General features: G+C 46.0%; 2 protein-coding genes across 4 annotated transcripts in view; one reads left to right on the forward strand and one right to left on the reverse strand.

Moving 5' to 3' along the window:
- Positions 1-14,578, forward strand: part of RAB23 (RAB23, member RAS oncogene family) — a 34,050-nt gene extending 19,472 nt beyond the window's left edge. For all 3 annotated transcript variants that reach the window (XM_043907018.1, XM_043907017.1, XM_043907019.1), the window contains exons 4-7: positions 6,481-6,637; positions 8,274-8,356; positions 9,472-9,564; positions 11,344-14,578. In XM_043907018.1, coding sequence (XP_043762953.1) covers positions 6,481-6,637; positions 8,274-8,356; positions 9,472-9,564; positions 11,344-11,483 — 473 coding nt within the window. In that variant the 3' untranslated portion in view covers positions 11,484-14,578. The remainder of the gene's footprint in view (positions 1-6,480; positions 6,638-8,273; positions 8,357-9,471; positions 9,565-11,343) is intronic.
- A 258-nt stretch (positions 14,579-14,836) lies between these two features.
- Positions 14,837-24,763, reverse strand: BAG2 (BAG cochaperone 2). Its single transcript, XM_043907020.1, has 3 exons — positions 24,457-24,763; positions 17,661-17,770; positions 14,837-16,245 (listed from the first exon to the last, which is right to left on the reverse strand). Exons 1-3 carry the CDS (start codon positions 24,567-24,569, stop codon positions 15,836-15,838), a joined length of 633 nt encoding a protein of 210 aa, XP_043762955.1. The 5' UTR covers positions 24,570-24,763; the 3' UTR covers positions 14,837-15,835.
- Positions 24,764-25,771: the final 1,008 nt, after the last annotated feature.

Raw genomic sequence — 25,771 nt, forward strand, 5'->3', positions numbered from 1 at the left:
CTGGTTGCAGGTCATGAGGCATCTGATCTTCATCCAAAGATAGATTACTGAGATAAGCTTCAGAAACAAACTTAGGGTGTTCTTTAAGAATTCAATTAAATTTTGCATTAATATCACATAACAGCAAAGAACTATCCAAGAAATGAGTCTTACTACATGCAGACCTCCATGAACAAACTGGGATTTAACATTTTTTGAAATATCTTTCTCCCCAAAGTTACCCTTATTTTTATCAAATATAACCAAATTAAGGCTAGTTTGTTTGCAAAATAGGTCTGTTCTCACTAATTTTGGTCTGATGATTTATATAACCATAATTGATTATAGACTTTTTATTTTGCTGAAACACTTATAGAATCTCAAACTGAACTTTTAATATAAAACAGGGCTGGGAAACTCACACCAAAGGCTTATCACAGATTTTGCCTAACAAATCTAGGTGAACTCTTCCCTTTTTAAGGTCTCAAAAATTCCTTGAGATTTTTGTACCTGTTAGTGAGATAACCTTCTTAGCTCATTTGATAAACTTACTGGAAACCTAAGAGTTTCAAATTTCTGGAGGAGTCAGATAGAGAGAAAATATAATTGTTTTGTTTATAACATATAATTTTACCAAATTATTTCCATAATTAGTTTGAGAGGAATGTTTTCCTTACTCCCAGAAAACACAAGATTCAAACCTGTAATTTTTCAGATAGAAACCATAAAAATTATAAGCATATTTGCTGGTTCATTTAGTCTTTTGTTAACTTTTGTGAAGTCATCAGGTTTCTCATTAGAACACCAAGACATATCAAAATGTTAAGAACTCCATATAATTTCTAGGATATCTGTATTAGTAATTTTACCATACATTATAACATGAGTAGATTTATTGCTCATTTGATAATCTTTTTCATGTAATTTAACCAATCAAATAAACACAGTTTAATATCTCTCTTTGGGATGTTTCAGGGGCCCTCTGAAACACCCCAAAGTTAGCTAGAGGTCAAAGGAACTTCAAAAGAATTCGATTTAGGAATTTTATCGAAAAGATCAATTAAAAGCATTTAGAACATTTGGTAAGATTTAGTTAATGTTGATGGCTGTATCATTTAGCTTGTTGACATGTCACAATGGGCGTAAATACCAAGGCTCAAGGTCTAGTGAAAGTCACCTCCGCCATCTTGGGCCTAATTGGTTCTAGCCAGTTTTCTTATGACCATGTCATTCTTTTTTTTTTTTTTTTTTTTTAATTTTTTTTATTAGTTGGAGGGACCATGTCATTCTTAACAAAATCTATTTATCCAACTAATTGTAATCCAATTTTAGAAAATCTTGATCATGCATAACTCTTTTTAGTATTTTTTCATACTTTTTTTACTGAAAGCACACTTCTTGCTTTCCTTTAGCTACCAAGAGCTAACTTTTATATTAGCATTTTATAGATTGGTGAGCATAAATACCAGTGATAATTTCTAAAACCCTTGCTTTCTTAAAACATTTTAGGATGGCATCAAACATTATTCATTTATAGTCCCAAATCTCTTTAGTTTTTCTGTAAAAGGAAATCAGTGTTTAGTAGTAAATGTTTCAAAATCTTATTTCATTTGGAAATGACCTAATTATTTAATAGACTTCCAATACTTAGTTTAGCACAACCCTTAGAAATTCAAGTTACGCCAATCTGGGGAGACTATTGTAGACAGATATTCTTAAAGAATAATTATTCTTAATAGAGTTTATATACAAACTCATACCTCATTTACATTTTTTAGAAGTTTTTTCACTCAAGGTAATTTCTTTGTTGACAAACTTGTAATAGGAATATTTAACTTATATTAAACCTAGGTACAATGAAAATATTCTACTTGATGTTAGTTACTCTAAGACATGTCTATATTAGATAGGTCAACAAAAAACATTAATATAAGGTATTTAATACTGAATATTTCCCAGTTCACCTGAACCTGGAATTTATTGTTTAATTTAGAATTATTTGATTTGTAAGTGCTTACCTTTTTTAAGCCAATTAAATAGAGCTCATTTACAAATTAACCTAAAAAACATTACCCAGAGACAAAAACATACCAAGACATATTTAGACAGACACACTGCAAGATCTAGCTTCATTTTCTAAGTTTGGTCATGAATTAGATATTACAATATAAAATTTACTAGTTTATAAAAAAAAAGCTGAAATAAATAACATTTTTAAAGGCTTTTTTCCTTTTTTTCTCAGTCTCAGGAGTTAGAGATGGTCTAGATAAGTGTTCCTGAGAGCCCTGATCTCAAGGCACAGAGAAAGAAAATCAAGTTCTAACAAAACGGCGGCAGGTCTAAATGGTGGCCAGACAAAGCAAAATGGCCGTCACAAATCACAACACAGAACAGAGTTAAAACACACACATATAAACCTGGCAGTCCTCATCAGACACTCTCTTAAATACAAGAATACAGTCTCTCAGAAAACCTTTTATAGAGACACAAAACTTCAGATGTCTTCAAAGATTTCGAAAGGAAAGGAATCCAGGTTGAAAGAAGGGGGAGGAGGCAGGAAAGAGGGGCAAAAGGGGTGGCCTTACAGACGTCTCCTGCCACCTGCAGACACCCAGGCGTTACGGGACTTTTCCCTGGGCTTCCAGAAAAGAGAGGACTGGAACTCGGCCCTAACAGAAACCAGACCAGAAAATTCGAGTTCTCTGCCAAGAGGAGGTGATCAGTCTCCAATCCTCAGCTCAAGCTGAGGCCCTTCGACCAGATTCCTGCGTCCAGGACCGGGGGACTAGAAAAAAGGGAAGGATAGGAAGGGCTAGAGAGGAAAGAGAGAGGGAAGGGGAGGGAGGTCAATAAAGTCTCTTGTTTCTTACCGGTCGGGGCACTCTGGCCAGTTGTCCGCGTCAGGAGGAGACCAGGGACAAAAGGGTCCCCGTTGCGGCCGCTGGGTCTGGTCCATTGGCAGGCAAGCTGGCCCCTGAGTACCCCGAGTGGTCAGGATGTCAATCTCAGCGAAGAAGATGTCCCTTCGTGGTCGCCACTTGTTGTAGGAAGGGGGACCCCTTCCAGGGGGCCCGAAACTGGGCTCTTGTCTAACACTCGGAAATGAATTGTCCGAGGAGACACATGTTGACAAAGCAAGAGATTTTATTGGGAAAGGGCACCCGGGTGGAGAGCGGGAGGGTAAGGGAACCCAGGAGAACTGCTCTCCCTCGTGGCTCGCAGTCTTGGGTTTTATGGTGATGGGATTCGTTTCCGGGTAGTCTTTGGCCAATCATTCTAATTCAGAGTCTTTCCTGGTGGCGCACACATCGCTCAGCCAAGATGGATGCTAGCAAGAGGGATTCTGGGAAGTGGACAGACACGCGGTGTTTCCTTTTGACCTTTCCCAAACTCTTCCGGTTGGTGGTGGCTTATTAGTTCCCTATTCCTTATCAGGATCTCCTGTCATAAAACAACTCACGCAAATGGTTACTATGGTGCCTGGCCAGGGTGGGCGGTTTCAGTCAGTGTGCTTCCCCTAACAGTTTCTCATTTAAAATTGGATACTTCTACTTTTCTCCTTTGGTTTGATAGTCACACATTATTCTTAGGGTGATTGCCTTTAGCTTAAGATTCTGTCTTGGCTTACAACCCGCCTACACACACACACCTCGGGGTGGGAGTTGGGTGTAGGAGTGAGACACGCATGCGCGCGCACACACACACACACACCCCGGGGTGGGAGTGGGGTGTAAGAGTGAAACGCGTGCGCGCACACACACACACACCCCAGGGTGGGAGTGGGGTGTAGGAGTGAGAAGCCAGGGGACGAAGGAGAGCCTTCCGCAGTGGATGCAGTGATGAGCCGGTTACTGCTGCAGGCAGCTGGCATCCGCCCTAATTAGGGGCAGTGGAGACAAGCTAAGGTTTTTACTGCCCCCCCTCCTCTCCAGGCGTCAAGTCCTCAGATATTGGTCCTTTAATGGACCGGAACCTGGTGGTTCGGAGTTGATGACGAGAAAGTGAAAGAAGGAGAGAGGCTAATATTCCCTGGGTTACACAGCCAGCTCTTGTGCTCCAGGGAATCAGCCAGAAATAGAAAAAGAAATAAAAACACGGGGACCCAAGCTCTGATGGAGCAAAAGTGTTTTAATCAGCATGGTGTGGGCATATATACTGTCTTACAAGGTAGTTATTCTCAGCAAAGATAAAGATTAAAATTCCAGATTTAGACAAAACACGAGGCGATCCTTATCAAAGAGAGAGAGTTGTTAAAAGGAAGAGGGTACTTATCACCATCACCATATTGAAAAACTAAGGAAGGAAATGCCTGGATTTCTCAGCATTCCTCAGCCCCAGAAAGGCATGCCTCTGCTCTTAATTCCTGAATATTCAGAAATTAATAAGGACCATAGGATTCCTGACGGATCCAAAACAGCACCCAGGAAGCCTCCTGTTAAATGCTTCCTGACACTCAGCGGGTGCACTAAACCAGGGGTCTCTGAAGAGCACCCCTGTAGCTAGTACTGGAGGTGCGGGAGGGGACCCGCAGCTCTCCTGCGCCCACCTCCCTGTAGATTAGTCGAGTCCAGGGCCCTCTCTCTCTTCCCCAGCGGGCTCTGTGCCCCTTCCCAGTCCCTGCGGGCTCTCTCCACACAGCCCCCCACTAAAGAATTTTGAGTTTTATGGACAGACTTTTATCCTTTGATCCTTGATTTTTTAAAAGCAAAATTGTGCTTTTCTTAATCATCCTTACTGCCCTTATCTCTGGCACTATCTGCTTAGATTTTTGTTGTTTGTTGGCTGTTTTTGTTTTGTTTACATACTTCTTCTCTGAATGTTTTTTGTTTGTTTGTTTTTTGTGACTGAGACCTTGTATACTTGGAAATACCCTATTGGACCCTCAAATTTAAATGACACTTGACTGGGTATAAAATTCTATGTTTAAAGCTGACAATTTTATTAACAAAGAATGGTTTCTTAAAGTATGAGTAAATAATGTTCTATTTATAGTTGAAGTAAATATGAGAGTTAAACATAAATTTACTGTCCAGTATGCTAGTGTGATCTCTTCAGTTTCTTTCTCCTTCAACTGTGAGAGTGTCTCAGGGTGTGTCTTATCAGTCTGCCTGTCCCCTAGCCCTGAGTTTTGCATAATTGATTTATTCTTTGGTTTCAAGCCTGTTGTGGAGGGAAGCATCTGCTTTTCAGCCATAGTGAACTGCCGGTTTTTCCTTCATTAATTGTTCTTTGGCTTTCTACCAAATTCCCTCAGGGGATAAACAACTCTGTTTTGGCCTCAGAGTGTCCTAGTAGCCCAGTATTTGTGTCTTGCCTCTGAGTAGTAGGAAACTCTCCCACCTGAGGGATTTGGAAGGGAGGAGTAGCAGTGAGGAATCCTCTTTGACTCCGGGACTGTTTTCTCTTGTCACCTGCTTCTGTTACCAGACTGCCTGATTCAAGAGCTAATCGTCTGTAAAAACCCTCTTCCAGAAGATTGCTGCTTATTTTTAAAATTAAATATTATCAACCTAATATGATAGTTGATGATTAAAACATGGTCAGTGCATCTGATATAGAAATTAAGTTGAACAGAATGAAAAACTAAAACTTTCTTCCTCTCTATTATATATAAATATTTTACTCTTGGCACTGCACTGGTTCTTTTTTTTTTGACATGTAGACACCATTATATTTATTTATTTATTTACTTTCACTTCTGTCTGCACTGGGTTTTTGTTGCTGCACACGGGCTTTCTCTAGTTGCGGAGAGTGGGTCTCCTCCAGTGGTGGTGCACTGGCTTCTCGTTGCTGTGGCTTCTCTTGTTGCAGAGCACAGGCTCTCCGTACACGGGCTTTAGGAGTTGGAGCATGTGGGGTCAGTTGTTACGACTCGTGGGCCCTAGCGCGTGCAGGCTTTAGTAGTTGCAGTACTTGGGCTTAGTTGGTCCTCGGCATGTGGCGTCTTCCCAGACCAGGGGTTGAACACCTGTTCCCTGCATTGGCCGGCGGATTCTTACCCACTGTGCCACCAGGGACGTCTGGCATTGGTTCTTAAGTTGTGTTCTTGAGCATCATTGGTATTCTCCTAAAATAAAATAATACAGATTTTTTTGAAAGTAAATAGAATGAGAAAATTGTGGTTTTTCTTAAATCTGCAGTGAAGGAAATGAAGGAAAAAGTGACAGGTATTAACAGGAAGAATTTGGCAGCAGCCTGTTCTTCATGCCTAGTTTACTGTTCTCTCTGGCTCTTATGGTATCATTAAACATATTAGTATTTTGTGGTATTTCACAAGGAATGTGTATAATTTTGAGGGCACCTGACACTTGCATAAATTTGAGAACCACTGGTTCTTTGAAATAGAAAATAGAGTTTATATGTTAAAAAATAAGCAGTGCTACAAAGATGAGTTCAACATTTACTTACATAAAAATCGTTTTGAGTACATAAAAGCTGCCCGCACCCCGCACAGGACTGCTTCATTAATGTAAATAACATTTTCATTTTGTGACCTTACAGGGGCCCAGGCTTGTGTGCTTGTATTCTCTACCACAGACAGGGAATCTTTTGAAGCTATTTCCAGTTGGAGAGAGAAAGTGGTGGCTGAAGTTGGAGACATACCAACTGCACTCGTTCAAAATAAGATCGATCTCCTGGATGACTCTTGTATAAAGAAGTAAGGTGGCTATTGTTGAGGGGGTGGCGGTAATTCTACAAAGCTAAAACCTATTTTATTTCTTTGCATAGACTTACAAAAGACAGGCTTATACTTAAAATTTTCTGTGAGCTATTGTGTGACTGGCTTGAATTTTTAAAAGTTCACACTGAATCAGAAGTAAAGAAAATTAAAGGAATACATTTTGGAGGCCCTTTTAGAGTTCTAGGTCCTTGCAACTCAATCCACGTCTTCGTGTGAAGTCAAACCTAGACAGAGTATGAATGTTAACTCTGTATGTTCTAGTATCTAGTACAAGTATGTTAATGAGTTTAAATAGGTAAGCAGTTCAGATTCACACTGTTTCGTATACTCAGTACCATTATGTTCACATGTGTGTACAGCATTAGGCATCCAGATAATTTCTCTCTGTAAGTATTAGTTTATTGCATTATTAACATTTTGCTGACTTTGAAAATAGTTGCCTGGTTCTTACCTTACTTTTTTTTTGGTAGGTTCATTAGTTGTCTGATGCTGTGTAACAAATTAGCCCAAAACTTAGTGGTTTAAGACAACAAACGTTACTTCATAGCTTTTGTGGGTCAGGAATTTGGGAGTGGCTTAGTTGGGTGGCTTCGTTTTGGGCGTTTCATGAGGTTGCTGTCAAGATGCTGTGGGGCCTTGTGGTCACTGGAAGGCTTGACTGGGGCGGGCGGTCTGCTGTCAGGCTGTCGCCCTTGCTTGGCTGCAGGCAGGAGGCCCCTGTCTTGAGCGGGGAGTGTCCTTATGGCATGGCAGCCTCTGTCCCCGGCATGTGATCCCAGAGAGGGAAAGGCAAGAAAGCCACAGTGCCCCTTGGGGCGCTTATTAGGAAATCTGAGTCACACACTGGCGTGTCACTGATGACACAGACCAGCGTGATTACAGGGAGGGCAGTGTGGGCAGAGAAGTCACTGGGAACCCTTTTAGCGAATCAGTGGCTGTAATGAAATTAGAATTAGGGGTCCCTCTTGGAGACGCTTCAGCTTACTGGCTTTGGCTTAGGCAGCAAAGTAGTTTTGTAGCCAATAGGGGTAAAATAAGTAATGCAGTTAAGACTCTTGGAGTGTAATTAAATTCAAGTGTTTTTAAAAATGGAAGAGAGAAAATTAAAGTATTAGATAAAGAAAAGGGATATTTAGCTATTCTAAGGCTAGAATTAGTGACTTTATGGAAAAGTGTATTTTACAATTACAGTGAGATGGCTGGTGTTTACCCCCCAAGAGCAATGACAACTGAAAATCCTCCTCAGGCACTGACCTCCCCTTAGGCACTGACCCCCACCCAGGCACTGACACCCCCCCCACCCACCCCAGGCACAGACCACCCCCCTCGGGCACTCACCCCTTGCCTCGGGCACTGACCCCCACCCTGGGCACTCCCCCCCCCCCCCCCAGCCGAGGGCAGTCAACACCCACCAGGCACTCACCCCCCGCCTCGGGCACTGATCCCCACCCTGGGCACTCACCCCCCCACCCCAGGCACTCACGCCCCCCCCCCAGGCACTCATCCCCCCCCAGGCACTGACCCCCCCCCCCAGCTGTATGCAGTAAATGTAATAAAACAAGCACTCAGAACGTACCTTTACATGCATTTTTTTTTTAAACTTGATGTGTAGTGAGGAAGCCGAAGCACTGGCAAAAAAGTTGAAGTTGAGATTCTACAGGACTTCAGTGAAGGAGGATCTGAACGTCAGTGAAGGTAACGTGCCTTCTTAGCATTAATAACAAGACGTTTGTTTTTCTTCTGATGCCTTTTCTCTGTGTTGTTTGGAAATCATGTTTGTGTTTTAATGTTTTTATTGAGTTTTGCTTGCACCGGCCTCTGTTGCTGTGCAGGCTCTTTCTCCAGCTGTGAGGAGTCGGGCTGCCCTCTGGCCGCGTTGCATGGGATTCTCACTGTGGAGGCTTCCCTCGTCACGGAGCACTCTTGGGCGCGGGCTCCACAGTTGTGACCACAGGCTTCGATGCTCTGTGGTACATGGAATCTTCCCCAGCCAGGAATCCAGCTATGTCCCCTGCATTGGCAGGCGGATTCTTACCCACTGTGCCACCAGAGAAGTTCTAGAAGTCTCATTTGTAATGAGGATGGGGTTTCTCATTGTTACATGTTGTCACGTAGTGTGAAGGCTTGATGCTGCTCCTTACTTACTTACTAATGTCTTTGAATAGCTCTTACTCTACAGCAGAACTCCAGTGGGCTTTTGTTATGTTTTTTATCTTTAAAAATACAGCTGCATGTGTGTGTGTGTGTGTGTGTACGTGTGTTTTTCAAGCGTACCTTCTAAAGTTGCTGCATTGCCCTGAAACACAGCAATGGACACCCGCTAGGTAGTCACGGCAACCTTAACTCGTATTTCTTACTTTCTGGGATTGGAGAAGGAGGATGGTTATTAATCTCATTCTGGAATTGCTACTTATTTTGTTAGACTGCAGCTTGATTGTTGCTTCAGTGTTCTAAGTAATACTTCTCACCTAAAGAAAGAGGCATCTTTTTAAGACTGAGTCAGATTAGTATGGCTGAATATTAATCACTATTCAGGTATACTTAAAACTAAAGAGCAAATGACTACAGTGTTATTTTATTTCTTTACTAATAAAATGCCACTGTGTATTTCTTGGTATTACCATTGTAATTAGGTATTACTCAGATAATTTTTAGAAGTTGGATTTTTTCAACTCATTTGTATACTTCTAATTTTAAATTTGGAAATTTGAAATTTGTTTTGTAAATATAATAAGTGGTGTAAAATAACAGGTTTTATGTGCATAGATTATACTGACCTGGCAAGGTTTCTGGTTTTGTTTTCATTCCAGTTTTTAAATATTTGGCTGAAAAATATCTTCAAAAGCTTAAACAGCAAGTAACTGAGAATCCAGAATCAATGCATTCAAGTAGTAACAAAATTGGTAAGTACCCAGAAAGTTTTAGCCCCATGTTTACCTGGCAGATTTATTTTGTATTCATAATCATATTTATTTAAAAAAAAAAAGATACAGTATGCTCAATTCTTTAAAGAAATGTGAGATTATTGGGAGTATCAGCTCTCTTACTGAAGGTATGTTGAATTAGAAGCTTTTTCCCTGAGGTGTTTCCTAAAGGCCTCTCCTGTTTGACTTGACAGTCGCCCTGTCTCTGTACCTTCTCCCTTTGCCGCCTCACTCAGTACCCAGCCTGGTTTTAGCATGCGATGCCAGCAGAGTGTTGTGCTCGCCGGGGAGCAGGGACCACCTGCCCGTGTCTGACTTGGACGGTGATTTCTGGGAGGACAGGCACCAGTCCTGTCCTAAGGACCCCTGCCTGCACCCCACCCTCACTACACATTCACACACTGCATTTTCTTGACCTGTTTTAACTTCTCTTACTTCCCCTTCTTGATTGCCTGTGTTCCTACTGTCAGACCCCACACATGCTCTGGCCCATGCCAGGGCCGCGGTGACAAGCTGCTGTGTGTCTGGTCTCCAGGCCACCCTGTCTCCTCCCGTCTGCTGAGTCTGGAGCAGAGGGCTCTCCCCTCTGCTCCGTCCTGGTTGTGAGCATGTTCAGTGCAGGCCTGCCGCATCCCAGCGCTTGAGGACCGCTTGGTCGATCCTTCCCCCGCAGCTTGTGCCCCCTTACATCACGTACCTTGTTTACTGTTCCACTGAAGGCCCGCTGTTTCTTGAGTCTTCTCTTTTGCTCATGTTGGCTCTTGCGTCAAGAATGGCCTCCCCTTCCCATATTCTGTCTGGAACTGTGCATCCTTCGAGGTCTCTGTCCAAAGCTCTTGACTCTGGCTGGAGCACAGCCTTCACTTCTCTTAAATGTGTCCAGGGTCCAGTCCCTCCTTCCTGTCGTTCGTCCTTTCTCACGAGTTAGATGTGGTTGACCCTTCTGTTGAGCTGTCTGTGGGATCTCACGTCTCTCTCATGACGCCTGGTGTGTGTCCTGCAGCGTCGCTGCACCCTCTGCGTGTAAGCCTCTTGGGCAGGAACAGCCTTGGCTGTCACTGTGTCACCCAAAGTGTCTCAGGCAGAGTCTTGTGCATCACGGATGGTAAATAGCTCATGGATTGGAGATTACATTTTGGGACCATCATGGTGCAAAATGAAAACCATAACAGTTGGAAGTTTTTCTTGAGTTCATCCCTTTTGTCTGCTCATCACTTTGAGGGTCTGCAGACCACTTTGCTGTTGTTTTAGCCTGGATGGAAACATCTGCCATCAGTACCAGCTCTTACATGTGCAGTGTCTTTATTAATATGACATATAACAAGATAGGTGCTATTGAGGAAGTTCTGTGATGTGAAGTCAGTAAGTGAAGTTATTTAAGTGATCATACAGATTTCAAATTTCAAAATCAGATTGTTACTGAAAACAGGCAGAGGAGTGTGCAGGGTGTCGCCTCTGGGCAGCAGAGGGAGGAAGGACTCCACGCGCCCTTGACCCCACATGTGCGTGCAGCAGCGCTGCGGGGCTCTGAGGGACCGGGGCGGGGGGGAGCGGAGAGACTTCACCGCCACCCTCCCGGTTCCTTTTGAACTTGGAACTCTGTTATTGCCTATTAAAAACAAATGAAGTGAAAACAAAAGCTTCATATTGTAAATACTTGAAACGTCGCTAATTTACTAAGAAACTGGGTACACAGTCTGAGTAGATGAGCCTGCGGTCCATCAGTGTCAACATCGTATTGTCCCTCACTTTATCCAGGGGTCTTTAGCACGTCTGCTGGGAGTCACTTGGGTCAGAATTCAAGTTCCCTCAATGGTGGAGATGTCATCAACCTCAGGCCCAACAGACAGAGGACCAAGAAAAACCGAAATCCTTTCAGCAGCTGTAGCATACCCTAACAGGCCTCAGGGAGGAGGAAATGGAATTACATTGTGCAGTAAGACACATCCAGCTATCACGGTATGTTACATGATTTTTCGCAGACTTTGCACCTAATTGGCTGTCTGAAAATTGACAGACTTAAATGTTATTCTGCAGTGCTTTTCAGAATGGAGCAAGATCTCTGAAAAATTACTGCCCTGTGGACGCATTTTAATTTTTTTACATTAGACGAAGCTTCTCCTGTTATTGAAGGAATGATATAAGAAACATCAAAAACAGGTTTTGCTGAATTTGAAATGCAGAAACATAAATAAAATGCCTAAATATATTGGTGTAGATTTTAATATTAGGGGTCAAGGAAAGATAGCAGGTGTTCTTTTTCTGAAATTGGTCATTTAGCTTTTCTGGGAAATAATACTGACTCTGAGTACTTAAAGAATCATATTGAAAGGCAAGCCCTGATCTTACCAGACTACATTAGTGTGTATTACGATGTTACTTGTGCAATGTCTGTATATGTGGAACATGGAGGTGTGTGCACGCAGATCCTTGGTTCTGGAGTAAAGGAAGGTATGTGCAGTGTTTAAGGAAACATGGAATCTAACTTCTTCATTCATGAAATCATTTACACACTTATGTGTATGTTCTAAGTTTTTATTTTCAAATGAGAAATTCCAGATCGATACTTTGCAAAATGAGGTTGAATTTAAAAGTGCTTTGTGCCAAAAATCTCATACCTAATTCTCAGTGCTTTACCAGAATCTATACTGTTGATAATCTCTTTTAAAAGCAGCTTTCCTCTTAACAGGGAAGATGAAAGAGGAGTTTAAGTGCATTAGTGCTAGAGCCCCTCCCAGGTGGGGCTGGTCACGGGGCCTTTTCCACGTCCCTGCACATGGGTGGCGGCTCGAGCTGGCGGCTGCAGGACCCCCGCCCTGGGCAGCATGGCCACCCCACACCTGGGGCCTTTTGCTGTTGATAACACAATTCTGAACTTTTAGAATTATACTAGCAATTTTTTTAAACATATAAGAGGTGATTTTTTTTTTTTTTTTGTCTTAAACCACATTACGGATTTTATAATGCCCTGCAACTCTAAAGCTTCTTTTTGTTTACACATTTTTGTATGTTTTTTTCAGATTATAATTTTAAAATTTCTGTAACTTTCAGTTTGTATAGCACTTTCTCAAGAGCTCTGTCAGCACCAAATACAAAGTAATTTAAGTGATTTTAATATGTAATCATGTGGCAGAGTATACATTTTGTGGACAGTAGCTTTCCAACACAGATACATAATTGCATGAACTGTACTAAAACTGGTTATCATTCATCAATGACTTGTTTTTAACCCCTTGCAACACACACCTGGTCTTTACAGGATTTAAAAATATGTGAAAATAACTTTTCTTAGAAAGTGTGTCACCAAGTCATTTTTCATTATTTGTACTAAATGCGTAATGTTTTATATATTCCTTTTGTATGTTTTCTTTTTAAGTCTGCCATCTGTACCACCCTCATCCCCCTGTCCAGATTAATGTTGAGAAGAGAATAGAATTTTTTAGGGCATGTCTTTCAATGGTCAGGAGTGAATGTTCGCTTTTCATAATATTGAAATAATCTGGCATTATCTGTTTCAAAGTAATATAAAACCTTTATTTTTATGTCACCAGTTGTGACCACTCCCACTGCTGGCAGTGGGGTAGGTGTTGGAGAAAATCCTGTTCCTGACGTTGGGTGCCCACTGGCAATTCATCTTCCCTTTTCTACTCTCTGGAAATACAGTCCCTTTAATTTTTGCACAAAATATATTTTTCAGCAAACAGTCTTTATAGCAGAAAAATCATACTATATAAAATGTTGTAGTTCTATTTCACATTAATTAAATGTATGTGGGTAAAAGTTTGTTATTTTTCTATATAAAAAATGTAATCTCTGATGATGGTTGGAGTTCCCTTGATATCTGTAATATAATCTTATGTAGTTTTATTTTTTTAAGGAGAACTGGGATCTTTGTTACACGTTTGAATTTTTAATTTGCAATTCTGTATTTTACCTAACCATAATTGGTTAATTTAAATAATTAAATAGGCCTCAAAATCAGCCCCAAGTTACTTTCTCAGTTTGCAAAACCTTCAAAATTGACACTAAATTTTTTTGCCCTGAGACCTTTAATTCTTTTAAATAACTACTAATTTCTGAACCGTGGCTGCTGAAGAAATAAGGCCCCAGGACACTGCATCTGTGCACTGATGCGCTTTTACATCATGGCTGGTCCTCGCTGCGGTGTGGTCGCCTCGTCTCAGAATGCTCAGGATTCCTTTTCCCCTTTCAGTCTGCCTGTTGAATTAAGGGCATATAGAATGAAGCAACAAGAATTATATTAAATCAGGCTAAATGGTTTCCTTTTTATCTGCCCAAAGTTGACAGCACTCATGTACTTCTTCAAAACAAAGGGAAACTAACATTACAAAGAAGAGCCCGTCCCACCATGGCCTGAGAGCACGCTGGTCTGGGTGTCCCCGGAGCTGGGCGTGCTGTGTGTGGGCAGGACCACTGCAGGGCCCCTCTGTGCCCAGGGTCCAGGCTGGGCTCTCCTCCGAGACCCTGGACTCAGCTGCAGGACCTGACATCCCAACTTCAAGACTGTCAGATTTTTGCCTCCTTTTAAACACCTTTCAAATAGTTGACTGGTAACTTGCCTTGGTACTCCCATCACTAGGGTGTGTTTCTCTGAAAACAAAATGAACTGATCAGTGAAAACCTGTCCCACATGCAGTCATCTGGTGAACAAGGCAGTCCTGGGCTGAACTGGAGTGAATGGGAAGGGGAGGATTCCCAGACGCTGACAGTCTTTGACAACCTGAGGAAAACCTGGTTGTCTGCTGATAAAGAAAAAGATGGAACAAAAAATCTTTTATGTAATAGTGAACCTGATGATAGCAAATGAGTTTGACAAATCAAGAGACTTTGCTACAGTTATCAGTAAGAATTAATGTCTCCCATGAGAGGAAAGATTTACATAAGGTGGACTTGGGCTGGCATTGAAACTACCGTGAATGTCCTCAGATTGTAACTGCTTTTTATGAAAAGACATATAAATCTATAAAACCAGTCTGGAGCTTGAGTGTTTTTTTTTTTCCCCAGTGTGAAAAGTACCTACCTTTTAATGAAAACTGAATGTGATGTATTCATTTCGAAGTATTTGGGGAAGTTGAAGTTTGTGTATCAATAGGTATTAGCAGATAGTCTATAGTTGTGCTATTTATACAGATAGAATAATCAATACACTGGTTATCCTTGTTAGTGAACAAAATGCAACCTAAATAAAGGTATTTCGTATGTAATAGGAAAAATGCTCAATGCTGACAAGTTTTCAGCGAAACAGGTACTTTTTAATTATTGAAGACATATAAATTGATATAACTCTCATACAAAAAAACTTCGGAAACATATCAAGCCATGAAAATGCATACACCCTTTGACCCAGTAAAACCAGTTGCTAGGAATTTATATGAAGAAAATCAGAAACAAAGGAAGGAAGAAGCTCGGTGTACATAATCTGTTGCAGTAATAAGCAACAAACTGGAAGCAGCCTCAACGTTCAGTAGGTGGAACGGAAGGTAAATTGTACAACTACACAGGATAGAGGTTTTTAAGTTGAGAATTAAAAGCAAACTTTAAAACAGTATTTTTCTTTTTAAAGGCAAATTACAACATATAAAAATGTAAAGAAATTATGCATTTTGAAAAAGATGACGTGGATGAAGAAAATCAGAGGTGACGTCTCCCATCTTATGTCATGTTTTCACGTCTTATTAAGAAATACATATTAGGAGTTGCATAAGCCTTTAAGTTCAAAATAATTTGATACAGATGACTAAAAACCTGCTGAAGGTGATGTGATGCAGGGAAGATTCCCTCCCATCCCTCCAAGCTCACTACCGGGCTCACAGCAGAGGCGAGGTCAGTCAGCGTGTGGCTGCTTTAGGAACAGGCCGTCTGGTCAGCCGAAAGCCCTGCATGCCCATGTGTCTGTAGACAAAGTCCAGGAGAGAACCATGATGCTTCTGCCCCTAGCCAAGCATGTGTTTCCCCACATGCTGTTATCCACAGAATAGTAAAATATAGATATATAGGAGGTGCTAGATCCTAGTACAAGACAAGAATTCAATCTAAAAACTTCTAGAAAGGTAATCAAAATATTTCTAATTTTAATTGTTATTCACAAAACTAACAACACAGATATTTTGTTCTTCAGAAATAACTATCAGTATCAAATGAGTGATATGTGACATACACAACTATTACCATCTAAGACAGTCCTTTATCCTTTTACGTGATTGTTTATGAGGACTGTTCGGCTTGAACACTAGTTGAATCTGGCGTCGGCATTCTGCAGCGTTTTGGCAGCAGCTCCTTTAGAATGCTCCAGCAGCTTGATGGCCTTGTCAGAGTTTTCAATGTTCCTGAGCAGGGTCTCTAGTCGTCTCTTGATTTTCTTCTGGTCCTCGAGAGCACAGCCGATCACGATGGACTGGAACTTTTGGTCCACCGGCCCCGCAGGAACCTCAGAGGAACAGGCGCTGTACAGAGACATCAGGTGACTCCGGGCGTTTCCCAGGTCGTCCAGAAACTTGCTGACCACCTCATCGATGATCCGCGTGGCATGCTTGAGGGACTCCTGCTGCTGGGGACTCCTGATTGTTTCCACTGAAACCTCCACAGTCAGGGTGCGTCCCATCAGACGGTTCGCAGTCAGATTTAATTCTTCTCGTTCTCCTAATCATAAAAAGTTTGAAATATCAATCAATATGAGACACACCTACATCTTTGTCAAGAACACTAAGGCATTTTGTGTGTGGATAAATCTAGCCTGCGAGCACCTATACGTTTCTTAAAGGTATATACTGTTAGCAATAAGATTAACTTAGGATGTCAGGGAAGACTGAGGGCAAGAGGAGGGAGAGGAGGGCCACAGAGGATGAGACGGCTGGATGACATCACTGACTCAGTGGACAGGAGTCTGAGCAAACTCAGGGAGACAGTGGAGGGCAGGGAGGCCTGGCGTGCTGCAGTCCATCGGGTTACAAGGAGTCGGACACGACTGAGCGACTGAACAGCATTAAGAGTGAAGAGGATCAGCCTGGACACCAGGTGACTACCGTGGTCGTCGTGTCTGCAGGGGCTGGGGCAGGTGTGCTGGTCAGCAGGAAATCAGATGCCCTGTGTCTACACGAGTATGTGCATTAGAGGAGGAAATAACTTTCCTTCTGCCTCTCTTGAGCTTTTGGTTGAGACCCTGTAATAAGACAGATTAACAAGCCAAAAAAAAAAAAACCCAGAAGCTCATTACCATGCAGACCTCATGTATACCTAGGAGACCCCCAGGGAAACAGTAACTCCAGGAGATGGCCCAGGCCTCCATCCTCAGGCCGAGACGGTGGGGAGGGAGGCGAGTTTCCAGGGCCCCAGAAAGAGGACCATGTAGGTGAGGTTTTTGTGAGACTCAGTAGGTGCCCCCGCCGGCGCAGAGGGAGACCCCTCAGAAGCAGAGGTTTCCTTTACCAAGTGTAAACGTCCATTTCCCTCACAAAACGGTGACCTCAGCCGTTTCCAGAGCTGCTCCAACGCCTGCGGTTTCTCAAAAATGGCCAGCCCAGGATAATCCTTAGGGCAGAGACACATTTAGGGCAGCACATCCCGTGTGTCTGTGAGCACACCATTCCGGGCTCTGGTGGAGGAAACAGTGCCAAGACCCTGGGAGAAAGGCTGGCCCGAAACGAGGCGCTGACCTCATCCTGTCGGACCAACTCGGCCTGTGGTCTGAGTCTTGGCCAGCACGAGAAGGGTGCTGGGTCATCATCTCACTGCTTATTTGGAAATGAGCAATCTGCGCCGCTCTGTGTAACTGGCTTCCAAGTTCACTGCTGGTTGGCCAGGACGCAGGGGAGAGACGAGATGCTGACCCACGGTAGCCATGTGACGGTTTGGGTCCCGACCTGGGCGCGCCAGCCCCACGACCCAGGGGGTGGTCAGGGGGCACACCCAGCCCCCCGGGGCAGCCCGCCCTTTCTCCCGAAGGGGCTGCAGGGACCCCTGGCCTGGCCCCCCACCTCCCCCGTCACGCCTCACCCCAGCTGCTCCTGTCCTCTGCCTGCCCCCACCCCCTCCACGGCCCCGCCGGGCGGGCTCACCGTCGCTGATCTGCCGCATGTCCTGGCTGTTCTGGATGCTGTGGATCATCTCCAGGAGCACCTCCTTCTCCTGCTCCACGGCCGTGGCCGCCTCCCGCAGAGCCTCCACCCTGCGGGCAGGGAGACCGTCAGTGCAGGAAGCCTGCCCCCGTCCGCCTCTCCGTCCAGCTCAGCTGTCAGGATGATCAGGGACATGCCCCTAACGCTTCACTCCTTTTTCTTTCCTATTCTCTACTCTTTCCCTTCTTCATCCACTTGCCCCATGGCTCCTAGTTGCCTCCCTGCTCACAGGGCAAGCATTGTTTAGTACTTTTCTATTTGTAGATAAAAATCTGTACTTGTTTACTCGCCTGTTTTCAATTTATTTATATCTCACTGCTTCTTCACTCAGCAGCATGTGTTACTAAGACCCGCTGGGTTCCCTTGTCGCCCAGCTCCCCTCACCACCCACCCGTGACTCCTGTGCCCTCGTGGCCCTGGGGACAGGCCCGACCCAGGGTGCGTCCCCCCTGGACTCCCCTCCAGAGCAGCCGCACGGGGCAGCCCTGGGTCCCAGGAACCCTGCCAGCCCTCGGCGTCCCCCAGCTGACAAGCGGTGTGTCAGTACTTAACCCGTGTTTCTTTCACTGCTGATAATTTTGGACATCTCTTTGTATCCCTGTGAGACAGCCTTTGCCTATCTTGCTCTTTCTTTTTTAAACTGGGGTTACTGTCCTCTTGCGTTATCTCCCATCTGACCCCATATAATCTGTGTCTGGGATGTCCTTCACTGAACACAGAGCCTTATTTTGAAGCGATCAGACCCATCATTTTCTTGGTTTTGTTCTGCCTCCTGGCTCATGCAGTGACGTTCTGTTTCAGGGTCCTCCCATCCCGAGCTCGGGACATACTTGCCTACATCTCGTATTGACTCTCTCTCTCACCTTTCTCATACTCATGTCTTCATCCATCCAGAATTCACCTCTGTTTATGATTAGATAAAGATTTTGTTTTCTTTTCCTCCAAACAGTGAACCATTTCCCCCAACATTACCCACCCTAAATCCATCTTTTCCTCAATGATTTGCACTGTCTGCCTCTGAAATCGATTCCCAAGCACCACGTGCCCCAACTCCCCACCCAACCAGACACACATGCACTTACTACACAGACAGAGCCAGCGACTAAAGACTGAGGCTGTGAAATCATCAGAGCAAGAAAACAACCATGTGTGTTTGAAGTGCCGCAAGTAAATAAGTCACCAACTTACGCAAAGTAAATGTGACAGACCCAACTCCAGTACTCAGATCAGCCTTAGAGCACCTCCCTGGGCACAGCCGTGTTCTAGCACGTGTTCCTGCCATACAAGGGGGTCCCCGCCCCGCCCCAGCCACACACGGGCCTCTTCCCTACAGGCACCCACCTGTTACCCCCAAAATAGCACCAACACACTGTAAAGTCACAGGGTTTCAATTCTCGGGATACTAAATATATGCTGGACTCTGCTTGTAAGAGCCAGTGGAAGCACAGAGCTCGTAAGAACCTTGTGTGACAATGTGGCTGGAAAGCAGCTGGAGCCATGAGAACCCTACAGGACAGTGGCCACGCACCAGGCGGCCTCCCAGCGGCACGCGCAGCGCGCTCACACCTTCCACACGAGCAGACTCGGCCTGGGCCCACGAAGGGGGTCGGGTGAGCACCAACAAGAAGCGGGCGACAAAAGTGACTCTAGTGTTGAAATGGCACCCGAGTCACTGGTAAAGGAGACGATGCTGAAAGAAGAGCTGACTTTTCCAGCACTCCTGAGTCTGTATTCAAATATAAGATGATAAAGAGAAAATTGTTACTCTAAAGAAGTATGATAATAAATATGATAATTTATAATAGTATGTTCATGGAGTTGTTAACAAGAAAATGGCTTGAAAGGAGACACTCCTGAAAAAAATTTAAATCTGTCATATAAAGATGTTTTGTCATTAAATGAAACCAAATATAGGGGAAATTGGATGGAACTTTTCTCCCAAGGTTAGAAACTGCCAGGCATTTTCCCTGTGAAAAACATTTTATTTTTTCTAGCCTTTTTAGTATATGATTTTATGTAAACTTCTCATTTCACAGCAAAGATACAATTCCCTTCTTCAGCATGTAGATCCCCAGGGCTTTCTGGCAGCGTGGCCCTCTCATTGCTGCCCCTCAACCTCCTGAACATTCTTTATCCCTGGCCCAGGTCCGTTAGGTGATCCTTTTTCAAAAGCCAGTCCTTTTGGCAGAACTGTTTCCTTAGCAACTTCCTCCTTCCTCTCCCTTGAGTCGTTCAAAACTACATCCGTCTAGTGTATGGACTACATCACAGGCTTAGTTTCTTATTTTAAAAAGCTGGACCTGGGACTTCCCTGGTGGTTCGTGGCTAAGACTCCAAACTCCCAGTGCAGGGGGTCCAGGCTGGACTGCTGGCCAGAGAACCAGACCCCACACGCTGCAACTGAAGATGCTGCGTGTTGCCGTGAAGGCCGAGGAGCCGTGTGCTGCTGGGAAGGCCCAGGGCAGCCAAACGAGGATTTTCAAAAGCTGAGCCTCTGCTTAGTCTGCTTAGGTTATCCTGGTGCTATTTATCAGCCGTCGGTCTTACGTTCAACTCAACATGTGCGGTACTCAGCCACTTCAGTCGTGTCCGACTCTGATCCTATGGACTGCAGCCCACCAGGCTCCTCTGTCCATGGGATTCTTCAGGCAAGAACACTGGAGAGGGTTGCTGTGCCCTCCTCCAGGGGATCTTCCCAACCTAGGGATTGAACCTGCATCTCTTAGCTCCCCTGCATTGGCAAGTGGGCTTTTTTTTTTTTTTTAACCACTAGCAACACCTGGGAAGCCCTAAATTCAACTCATAACACATCTTTTTGTCTTTGTCCCTTGCATTAGTTTTAAAACAGTTAGTTACTAAATATTCAAATATTTCCCACCCACCCTTTTGTGATTTCTCCTGGAACTTTGCCCACAAGAGCGTTAGCCATTTCACTTTAGCCTTCACCTTAACACATCACTGGACAATGCTCCTTGGCAGAGGGGACAGCTCTGTTTTTACTAGCGGATCCTGCAAGAGCTATGTGTCCAAATTGGGAAAGAACTGATCCCCACAGCAAGGCTGGCCTGGGCTGTGCTCCTGGAAAACTCTCTGCATGAGATCACAACAAAGCTTTAACTACAGAGAAACTGTTCGGAATGTTCCGTGAGGACAAAATCGGGAGTGCGTGCCTCCTCGGCTGGTCTCGGCAGGCAGACCGGCCGCCCAGCAGGCGCCCTGTGCCGGGTGCGGGCTGCTGCTCACACCGGCTCCGCTGCCGCATCCTAGCTGAGTGGCCTCGAGCAGCTGCTGACATTCTCTCTGCCTCAGTTTCCTCCTCTGACACAGGGATCATGAGGTGGCGGGTGTGACTGAGTGAGGCAAGGTGGTACAGGGTGTAAGTCGCCTACTGAGAGCAGGGACTGAACTACGAGCTCACAGATGCAGAACCGCGAGTGTGGGGGCTGGCTCCTACACCATTTCCTAGAGGAGATCTGCGCATCCCTGGCTTCTGGTACCCAGGGGCCCTGGAACCAATCCCTGCAGTCACCGAGGGACCACCGCATGCAGCACATGCCCAGAACGGGGCCGTGAACACCGGCTTCTGGGTGTCTTTATGCACTCAGCATTACGAACTCAGGATTGTAAGCAACAAGGCTCCCTAATCATCACCCAAACAGTAGGGAACACTCACTACTGAGACACCGATGTTAAAATGGGCCGAGGCTTTAGGGTCAGGAGCCAGTCCAGAGCAGAACGGCCTCAGGCGGCCACTCTCCCTCTGGACCTTCACTGCTGCTAAAGGAGATAATCGATGTCCTCCTCCTGCCTTGGAGGATTTTGGAAGGTTCACATGATACTATCTGTGAGAAGTGACTTTTAAATTACAGGCTCTGACACAGTATTAACTAGCGTGCTGTCTTCTGGCTCCGGAGGTCGGGTCAGCCCAGCAGGAGACTCAGCTCAAGGCCCCCGGCCCCTGCCCCCGCCCTTGTTCCTTGGCCGCCCGGTGCCCAGGAGGCCTGCTCTGCGGACACGGGCAAGCAGCTGGCTCCCCGTCCTGCCATCCCCGGGGCTGCTCTCCACACCCCGCGGCCCAAGCATCTTCACCACCACCCAGAGCTTCAGGGCCACTCACACCCTGCAGAGATGGCACTCAACAGCCCCTGATCCAAGCCTGGATCTAAGTGGAATTTTCACCTCTTTCAGTAAAATCATATACTATTCCTACACTTTGAAATGTGACATACTAACTTAAAAAATTCAGGCATAAAGCATTAAGCTCTACAGCCACTCCTGAGCTCTTTTAACTTCTCAAGCCTCAATTTCCCGCCTGGAGAATGAAGGTGACAAAATTCCCATAAAGGCACGGAACCTGTAGAGTCAGGCTGGTTAACTAAATACTTGTTGGAGGGTATCACTTATGAATTATGATCACTGCTAAAATGGTAACAATCATGAGCAAAGTGCTTGGAGCCACTGACAAATGGAAAAATCAGAGGCCATTTGCACTGGTCATGAAAACCCGTAGAGAAAGACATCACCTTTTTAGGAGGAAGCAAAAAAGGAGGTCTAGTTTCGTGCTAACACATTAGAAACAACTGGAGTTTCTTCAGTGATTTGTCAGATGCCATCAAACATTTGAAAGCACTTTAAACACGGTGGACACCAGTTCACATGGCAAGTCATGAAGCATTGACCATAATTCTATTTTCGATTTCATGTGGAAGGACAGTAAACACAGACCTCTAGGTAGAGTCTCTAATTTTCCATCTGCCTAGGACACCGCTTTATTAGCCACCCTTAACATGAAATTAAATGACAGTACTAGTTAAGGTAACACATGAATATTTCGTCTTCTTTTTAAACTTGATCTTCTGGGCCTGACTCTAGTTTCTGACAGCGCAGTGCTCTCTTCCATGACCCATGTGCCTTCATAAACTTCTCTATTGTTACTTAACCTTCCAAAACACTTAACTTTCTGTCAGCATCACTCTTTTACAAAGAAAGAAACAAAGCTCATGAGTCTAAAATTACTAGAAGAGTCCTTACAATGAACAACTGAACACATCGTTATCAGTCTCAGCTCAAGGGTTAATTCAGCAAGTGCTTAACCACTTGGATACGGTAATCAGAATTCATTTCACATTAAGGAAGCCCTAGAACACAGTATTTCAGACAAGAAACTTCCTCTTACAGATCAGCGCCTGCCCTATGTGAGGCATCAACTCAAGTCTCAGAACAATAACTCAGCTTCAAGAAAGGAAGCCTGGAAGAAAACATCCTTTCCTTCCAACTAGGGGAGAGCCCCCTGAAATGGCTGAGAACATGCCCTCAAAGTTCTTGAGACCAGAGACGCTGAGTCACTCGTTACGCTGCTACATAAAATCATCCCCAGGAACTGCTCTGGCTGTTCCACCTGCTTCAGCTGGAGAAGGACCCTTGTCACTCTCTGTGAAATCCTGGCGGTGGTGAGTGTCTCATTTTCTGAGAAGACATTGTTTCTTTCTGTACTAATATACTAAAAAGAACTATACAATAAATGACAAAAGTCAACATGAATATTAATCAATGATAGTAAGGGCCTCATTTGGTTATTAATGTACTTTAGACTGTCAAACAGAGACCTCTCCTCCTGTTTTGAGATAAAGACACATAGGCAGCCCTTCTTAAAATTTTGTCTTACATATATTCCTTTGCTCAGAGTCTGGTAACTATGGGAAAAATTCCCTGTGGTTTTAGGGAGTTTTGGACGCCTTGGTAAGATTTGCCTGTAATTACACCTGCACACAATTTACACTAACTTCAGTGACAATAAACGGCTGTTGGACGTACACAGGAGTCTTCATTCACTGTTAGAGGAAAAATTAATTCCCAAATTTCTTACAAATTATTTAGGAATCCCATACAAGCCGGTGACTACATTTGTCACCAAGGAGTGTCCCAGCACCGGCTTCTATAGGAATTGACAGCACAGCCTGTAAAGAATTTAGGGAGAGCCGGGGTGAGGCACTCTGTGCTCTGGGAAAACTGGCAAAACAGGCTCTCAGGTTTTCAGGAAAAATCTAAGGAACTCAGATTCCTGCAACTTCCCAAATTCAGAAAAGCACTAAAAGCCTTAAAGGAGACAGCAGCTCCTTCTGACCGGTGGTAACCTCTGCGCGCCTGACCCCGGGCCCTGCTCCAAAGTCACATCCTCGCTGACCTCGGCCCGACCCTCGCCGCCAGGACCTCCCTCTGCGCGCTGACCGCCGTGGACACGCCGACCATAGGGACACCCCGCCCGGGAGGGAGCGCTGCGGCTCGGACTCTGGCGGCCGGCCGGCTCTGGAAGGTGGGACGGCGCCCGGGGAGGCCGAGCGCGGCTGGGGGGGACACCTATCCGCTGTTCTCGGGCCTGAGGCCAGACGGATTTTTCTGTTTTGCAAAGAGCTCGCTCGCCCAGCACGGGAACCACTAACCGGCCCCGGTCCTAAAACCGCACGCGGCGGGGAGTGGGCCGGAAACACCTGGCCCCACGCGGAAGGTTCTGGAAGCTCCGCGGCGGCACAGCCGTCGTCTCGAGTCACGTCCCCCCAACCTCCTCTGCTCCGGGTCTCGCGGTCCCGGCGCTCGGGGCCGCCGGAGGGTGGGGGGGCCGCCGCGCCGACACAGCGCCGCGCTGCCCTCCGCCGGGCCGAGGCTGCCCCGCCGCTCCGCCCTCGCCCCCAGGTCCTCGCCCGCCGCTCCGTCCCCGCGCGCCCCCCGCCCCGCGCACCTGAGCTCCAGCTGGTCCAGGCTCTCGAGCAGGCGGCTGGAGCGGTCGGCCATGGACGAGGAGCGGCAGAAGCGGCCCTCGTTGGCCTTGGCGCTGATCCTCGCCTGAGCCATCTGCGCCGGGCGGGCGGCCCGAGGTCACCGCAGTCCCCACGCGTCAGCTGTCTCCTCGGACGCGCCGCCCGTAAACCCGGAGTAGGGGGCCGGGGCACCCGGGTGAGGGCGCGAGGGCTTGGCGACCGGGCTCCGACCGCGCGTGCTGCCTCGGGGGCGGTGCGCCAGGGCGGCTCCGCGTGGCGCCAGGCCCGGCCCCCGCCCCGAGCACGCCCCGGGGCGGGGCCCGCGCTATCCACGCCCTCGCCCCGCCCCCGCCCCGCGGGAGGCTCCGCCCCCAAACGCGGCCGGGGCGGGGCTTGCGTCAACCACGCCCCCACCCTGCCTGACCCGCGGGTCCCCGCCCCTAATCACGCCCCGGGGCGGGGCTCTCACAAGCCCCGCCCTCATCCCGCCCCGCGGAGGCCCCGCCCTCGCCCCGCCCCGGGGCCTCCTGCCGCGAGGAAGGAGTACTTCGCGCAGCAGTGGTTCCCGGGCACCTTCCCGAGGTGAGAACCGGAGTCTGGACGCCAACAGCGAAGCCGACAGAGCAGAAGACAAAAAGCCGCCCTGTCCAGCTGCGTGTAGGGGGCAAGGTGAACCTCATCGTTTTCATACCCACTCTCATGAAAGCATTTGTAATGACTTCTCTGTTTAAAAGTTATTGGTTGGAATTTGAGTGAAATGATTGCTATTTAAGGCCGTTTCAAGCCCCATTTGTTATGAGAAGACCATGGAGGCCGCTCGGCCACCGTGAAGGTCAGGGAGTTGAGTGGTGGCGGGGTAGGAGCACACTTGACTTTGCTCGCGTTTCCTCGTGGCTCTCTGCCCCGCAGTACGCGGAGGGGATAATAACAGTTCAAGGCTGGAGCCCAGCCTTTAATCTGAGATCAAAGTCGAGGTACTTGAACAGAGACGAGGCCCCTAAGGCTAGATCCCAGCTCCTCTGAACTCTAATTCACAACTGCTGTAAGGGATCATCTGGCCTCATTAGACCTTTTATCGTATCATGACAAACCTGGAATCCTTAGACATTTTGTGAATGGTCTGAAAGTCTATCGTGCTGGCCTCTGTCACACCTCAGATTCGGTGGACTCCAACTCCAGAGAATACCCAGGCCAGCCTTCACTCCCACTGGGCCAGCATCCCAGCCCTGCCCTCCCATCTGGTCTGGTGCCGTTTGCACCACTGTCTGTGCTCAGCTCAGCAGCTACAGTGATCCG

The sequence above is a fragment of the Cervus elaphus genome, chromosome 7 (assembly GCF_910594005.1).
Source record: "Cervus elaphus chromosome 7, mCerEla1.1, whole genome shotgun sequence".
Taxonomy (NCBI): Eukaryota; Metazoa; Chordata; class Mammalia; order Artiodactyla; family Cervidae; genus Cervus; species Cervus elaphus.